Source organism: Wasmannia auropunctata, unplaced genomic scaffold, assembly GCF_000956235.1.
Source record: "Wasmannia auropunctata unplaced genomic scaffold, wasmannia.A_1.0 LD319569.1, whole genome shotgun sequence".
Taxonomy (NCBI): Eukaryota; Metazoa; Arthropoda; class Insecta; order Hymenoptera; family Formicidae; genus Wasmannia; species Wasmannia auropunctata.
Window position 1 is genome coordinate 1 of NW_012043321.1, and position 7,200 is coordinate 7,200.

At 28.9% G+C, this 7,200-nt stretch overlaps 1 protein-coding gene across 1 annotated transcript; it reads left to right on the top strand.

Annotated features, from left to right (window-relative positions):
* The first annotated feature begins 2,268 nt into the window (after positions 1-2,268).
* On the top strand, positions 2,269-5,582 carry LOC105460565. Its single transcript, XM_011707053.1, has 6 exons — positions 2,269-2,472; positions 3,258-3,346; positions 4,685-4,775; positions 4,832-4,977; positions 5,210-5,342; positions 5,444-5,582. The coding sequence occupies exons 1-6, from the start codon at positions 2,269-2,271 to the stop codon at positions 5,495-5,497; spliced, it is 717 nt and encodes a 238-aa protein (XP_011705355.1). The 3' UTR covers positions 5,498-5,582.
* The last annotated feature ends 1,618 nt before the right edge of the window (positions 5,583-7,200 follow it).

The following is a 7,200-nucleotide window of genomic DNA, read 5'->3' on the forward strand; positions in this document are numbered from 1 at the left end:
GTGTGCTCTTCCGATCTAGATTTCAAAGTTTTTTGATCAAAGACGTTGATGTATACCATATCGAAACAGAGATTACGCGGTATTGCTACAGAAAATCATTATAAGAGTTATAATATTTTTAAATCTTTAAATTTGAATTTCTTAATAGCATGATATCTGTGGAAATCTGAAAAATATACAAAAAACATAAACCTATCTCTATGTTCTAAGAGAGAAAGAAAAGAGCATTATATTACTGCAACAATCTGAAACGTTTAATAGTATTTAAGATTGAAAAGACGGACATGCTTTTTATAATAAAGATGGAATTCCTACGAGTTCTTGAACAAGAATAAACCGTGTAAAAGTTTATATAAGTTTTAAGTACGCAACTTTTGTACCTCTTGCGAAAATAGTTCTCTCGTGAGTAATTTTTTTATGCAAAACAAAACACCTGCTGAATTTCACTGTATTAAATCAATCGCATAATAGTTGATTTTCTGAAAAATGTTATTAAATTGCGATATTCCGATCTCTCTCTCTCTTGCTTTCTTTTTTTTCTTTCTCTCTTTCTTTCTCTTTCTATCACGATAATAACTTATATCATAGGGCCATCCATACGTAAGCATGACTGGGGTTGGAGGGAGGGGGTTAGTCAAATTCTGATAAATAATTACATGGGGTAGGGGGGGAGGGGTCGTACATATCCTTACGTAAGATTTTTTATATTTGCTGCTGTCATGAAAAACGAGCAATATTAATTTTACATCGAGCATAATCGGGAAAATCTTACGTAATTAGGAGGGGAAGGGAATTCAGAAATTCTGACATTTGCTTACATGAAGAAGGAGGGAATAAAAAATGGCCAAAAATATGCTTACGTAATATATGGAGGGTCCCCATCTTATGTATAAACGACATTAGAAAAATTGTGTTATTTACATCAGAAGAGAGAAGCTAAGTATATATCGACATAATTTATCGACGAAGGAAAAAAGGAGGGAATGAGCATACTTTCGATATCTTCGCAGTCATATTTTGGAGAACTCAGATAAATGATCTGTGTTGAGGCACAATATTTTAATCTTAATAAAATTCTTTAACTCGCTATAGGCTTGTGGCCTCATCAACAAACGAAATTTTCCCGATTTCGGTTATTTTCTTCCTGGGTATTCTAATAACTGCTATTTTATTTCAAGTAAGACTATATATATATATATATATATATATATGTATATAAGAAACCAGCATATTGTAAGTCAGCGGAGCAGAGAAAATCAATATCACCTGAGGTGTCAAAATCAATATCTACTGACAGACACATGTGCACACGTAATAACAGAATAGAGTTGGTGAACTCTAAAAAAAATACTATTTGCTAATTTTGATTGTTTACAATTTAATATGTATATAATGTATATAATGTTAATTTATTTTAACGTATATAATATTATGTATATAATTATTTAAAATTTATGTAATAATAACATATATATTAATTTATTGTTATTTATTTAAAAAGTAAAAAATTCTACTTTCGTGTATGTAGTTTAGTTAGAGATTTTGCTGTTAAAAAATTATTTAAAAAAATATTAGTGTTAGGTTTCTGCAAAAAGCTTCAAAAATAAAAATTTTATATATATATATATATATATATATACACATACATATATACAAAATTTTTATTTTTGAATACATACACATGCTGTATTCTTCAAACATGTCAAATAATTTTATATTGTATCTTCAATGTTTAATTTTTTCTAAGTGCAATTTTCATGATAATATGCGTCAATCACAACATTAAAATAATTTATGCTAATATAATGAATTATATTAGCATGACTGGCACCTACTATTTTTTCAACTTTCTTAACCATAAATGACGTAAATGGTGCGTATAAAAACTTACAAAAAGATACAAAGTGATCTAATTTCTATCGTGATATTACCTGCAAATGATTTGCAACAATACATTATCAAAGATCAAACATACCTATAGTTATGAGTAAATGAAGTTGAGGCAGCGAAAATAAATAAAAGAATGCGTTAACATGGTTTTTATGTAAATATTTTTTACACGAGTGTCCCTATTTCGTTATTTTTGTGGGAAGAAGACACCTGTTAAATTTCCTTATGCGTTGCATCGATCGCTTAATCGTAGGCCTCTTCGAGGAAAAAATTGCAAAATTGCAAGCGTTTGAATTTCATTATAATGTTCCCTAACATTTAGCGTTAGTTGAAAAAAATTTATGCTGGAAGAAGAAATATTTAAGTCGAAAAGAGGGGATGAACGGACCGTCCCCGATCGACTTCTTCGCAGTCATACGTGTTTCGACACTCGAAGAGATGACTTGCGCGAAGGATCGGTACTTCGGTCTCAATCGTGTTCTCCTGCTCGCTGCTGGCTTGTGGCCTTATGCACAATCCAAACTTATTTGGTTGCAATTGACTTTGCAGTACGGAATTCTGGGAAGTTTTATCGTACTTCAGGTAAGTCACAATGTAATATTTTAGCAGGTTTTTTTACGAGAGATGTTCTTATTTATTAATAATTAAAAAGTTAATAATAGTTATTGCATTGTTATTGATAGCCACCTGGCACATTTAAATTTATATAATTACAGTACATAATAAAATAATATATCTTTGTTATACATAATTATTAGAACGTAGTTACATGGTATGCTCTTTGTTTAACTATTGTGTAAGAAAAACAATTAATAACTTAATTCTTTCTATTTGCTGACGATAATTTTTTTGATATAAATGATTCAACAAAATCCTTTTCCATAGTTAACAACATTTGCGACCACAAAATGTGATCTACAATTAATCATTGAAATTATATCTGTCACATCTTTCTTTGTTAACTTGGTGATAACATACCTCTCGTTCTTCTTTAATATGGATGTTGTAAGTGATGAAACTTATGTACGTCATGAATAAACGTGGGTTGTATATTACATCAGTCCGTGTCAACTTTCGCATAACAAGTAGCATAGAAAATTATTGACAGGTAAAACGTTTATTAGAACTACTTCAATACACCTACGACGAGCTAAGAGACGAAAGTGAAATTGCCATCATAGAAAAATATTGGAGCATCGCAAAACGTTACACTGAAGTACTTACACGTAAGACAATCTCTCAATTTTTTTCATTATTCAGCAAATGTACTGGTTTTATTTCAATTTAAATAATGTTCTTATTAAATGACATATTCGCGATTGTATAGCGTATTGTGTCTCAAATTTCATAATAATATTTTTAAATAGGCTTTACATGAAGCACATTGCTTCTTTGAGCAATTATTAACTTATAAAGATAATATGATAAAGAAGCAATGCACGTATAATGATATCAAGTAACATCACAAGTACATAAGTATACATTGCTTCATTATCATCTGAAATCTATAATACGTAACGTCTTCTTGTGTGTAGTCACTTTTAAACGCTTTGCTCACATAAGAAAGACATCAAATAAAACGACATCTTTATAAAAAATTTCCATATCGATCAAATAATATTTTCGAAATCAAAATATCCTTCTTTATTATCTTTTGTTTGTACTTAATATATTTTGAGGAGCGTGTGTTTATGCGAGTATAGAATTTAAAGTAGCCACGCATAATTTGTATATCGGACGATACGTACCGTAGACATATATTGGGAGATTAAAATTAAAATAAATTTAAATAGCAGTATTTTAAAATATTACTTAATAATTCTTTACAATTGTTTCTTAAATTGTTCTTTAGTACTCATTAGCCTCAGCGTGATTACTTTCATTTTCTGTCCATTTTTGCCATACATATTCGATATTGTGTTCTCTGTAAACGAGTCCCGGTCGCATCCATCGCTACAAATCATCACAGAGTACTTTATAGATCAAGAAAGATATTTTTATTTAATTATACTGCACGCGGATGTAGCATACTGTATAGGAATGTTTGCAATGATAGCAACGGGATCAATGTTAATAATGTATATGCAACATATTTGCGGAATGTTAAAAATTGCCAGGTATGAAAATTAATAATAATTGCCAAAATGTGTGTTAATAAAATTTTGTCGCATGTGATAATGTGTGATACTACTTGCGCATAATATATGCGAATAGAAATTATTATACTATAGCATATCAGTTATTTACAGTTATCGTATGGAACGAGTCATGACAATCGGTATTAGACGAATGAGCGGCACGAAAAGTGCGAATTTCATTTGCAAGGGCATAATTTATGCTGTAGATATGCATCGCAAGGCTTTAGAGTAAAGTATTTATCAAATATAAATACATACAGAGTATATTGTAATATATGATATTCAATTCAGGTATAAATTCTTCAATTGATTTGGAGTCAGTTTTTCTTTCAGTATAAATATCTTTTCATTAATATTTCTTAAATAATCTAAAACGCATGCTAAATTTATAAAATATAATCGTATAAATTAATTTCTCAAATGAATTTTACTCAATTATGTAAACCTCTTTTCAAAAACTTGTTTGAAAATTTACACTTATATTATTGTTATTTAAACATTAAACATTAACGTTTAGAAAAAGAAATAATTAAAAAGACAGCGTAAGTGTCAAATTAAAATTTAGTTCAGAAATAGGTAAAAAATTCATCTCTGAATTTATTTCTATATGTTACGCCATGTATTGTACAACTAATAATATATTTTCCTTCTTAAAGGATTGTCCAAATTTTTATATCCTCATTTAACGTATCATTTTTTGTTTTACTATTGAACGGATTACTTTATGCAAGTCTCAATCTTTATCGGGTAAGTTTAGTTTCATATATTTAAATATACTTTCAAGTAAATAGTTCGCATTTTAGATATTTCGAGAAATATCATCCGGATGTATTGGCGAAAAGTTGATACAATCATTATTAATTATGAATATTTATTATGTATACACATTCATCGCCAACAATGTTACGCAACAAGTTCTGGATCATAACAATAACGTATTCACTACTGTGTAAGAAATATTCTAATGTGATACATAATTAAATTTCTGCAATTCAAGCTAAAGTTAACAACGACAAAAAATACAATGTAACATTTACACAAAGCAAAAGCTGAAATGTTTCGTAAGACAATTATGCGTATATTATTTACGACAAAAAATTAACTTAAAAATTATTCACGAATAATTTTATCGTCAAAACAAAATTATCGATACTGATCGTGTTTAATCACTGTAATTTCAGATACAACGTTCAATGGTATGTAGCTCCGTTACATGTACAGAAGCTAATATTGTTTCTATTGCAAAGGGGTAGTAAAACTCTTAAGATAGTAATTGGTGGACTGTTTGAGGGTTCTTTAGAAGGCTTCGCCACGGTAAAAATTTCGAAATTTATTCGATATAATATCGAATAAAATCGATCATTTGATATAATCAATGTATTTCAAACGTTTTAGAAAAATATCTTTCATTGCAGCTGGCCAGTGCATCAATGTCTTACTTCACATTTATTTATTATACGAATCAATAACGTGCCGATCTGTAGCACTGTACAATCTATAGACTTAAATATAGAGTTTTAATGACAATGTCGCAAAAAATGTAATATATGGATATTAAACGGATCCAATGTAAACTTTCAATACAGTTAAATGAAGAAAAAATGTCGATAATAAAAAAGATGTTCAAAATTATTAATTTACTTGTAATGTGCATATTGATATATTAAATTCCGTATTTAAAAACTGATAATTCATTATTATTGTAATAAAACTAAATATAATTTTTTTTTTTCGTAGCGAGTAGCGCAAAGTTAAAAAATTTTAAGAAAGAAAACATTAAGAACAGACTTGTGGTGTTTAAAAGTGCATAAAGTGTATATAGTAAAATTATTTTCGGTAACATTATGAACATAATTTAGTAACAAAACTAGCAATATCATAATTTAACTTGAAAGTGATGTGACAATATTTAGTGTTACTTAAGTGAACATATTTTACGTCTTGCGAGTATACATACCGGAATGAAACAAGTGGATAACTGTAATAATCTAAAAATTGACGATTGCGCCTCCGCGATTTTTGTACGAAAGAAGTCCTCCAACGATCATTTCTCTGTGAGAAAGAAAGCATCCATTAAATTGCTTTTAGTGTGAAATCGATCGCTTATTCACGAATTTCTTCCCAAGAAAATTTCATAAACTACGCGGGGCTAATCTTTCGTACATTTTATATTATTTTATGTTACACTAAAAAATCAAGTAAGGTAATTTACTAAAAAATTTACGCTAGGAAAAAAAAGTCACGATCAATGAATCGGAAAAAAGAATAAGTTATACAAACTAAGTAAAAACGAATTAATCATTATACATATACTAATGCAACATTTTGATCTGTTGGCATATTTCATCATAGGTAATATAAATAAAACAATATGATTCGATTGTAAAAAAAATATAGCAAATGCACAACGAACACATCACAATTTTTAGGCGCGATAACATTGAGCAACTTATTCTACCCCTTTAATAAATAATATTCCTTACAGAATTCAATTTAATATTTACTATAAATTATTTAGGTGCATCAATGTTGTTTAGTGCTTTTAATACTCAATATAAGTAACCAATCACTACTTTCCAGTATTAAATTTCTGTAAGACATGCTTACTACGACAATTATTGTAAAATATTTTTATCTTTTTATAGTTTATATCAATTCATTGCTATTATGTAGGTACAAATGGTACGTAGCTCCGTTAAATATACAAAAAATGATGTTATTTCTGTTATAAAGGGTTTGCTAAGACCTTTCATATAATCCTCAGTAGAATATTAAGATAGTATTCAACATATCAATACATAATAGAGACATCAGTACTTTACCAATAAATTCATAGTTGATGTAAGAATAACCAACGCTTCACTAAGGGACCAAACGTACCTTATGAGTGTACGCACTAAAATGAAGCGTATTATAATGCGTTACTGCAAAATGACGAGTGCGCCTGCGCAACCCTCAATCAAGTTTCTCTACGCGAATATTTTTCCATGGGACATAAACACGTGTTAAATTCTCTCGCTATTAGATCGATTATTTAATCATACATTTTTTTCTACAAAACGGTATTGAACTGTAAGTACTTGAGATATTTTATTCCGCCGTGCATTTTTGCACATAAGCAATTTACGTTAATATTTACTAAAAGAAAAAAAGAAAAATATTTAGTTAACTG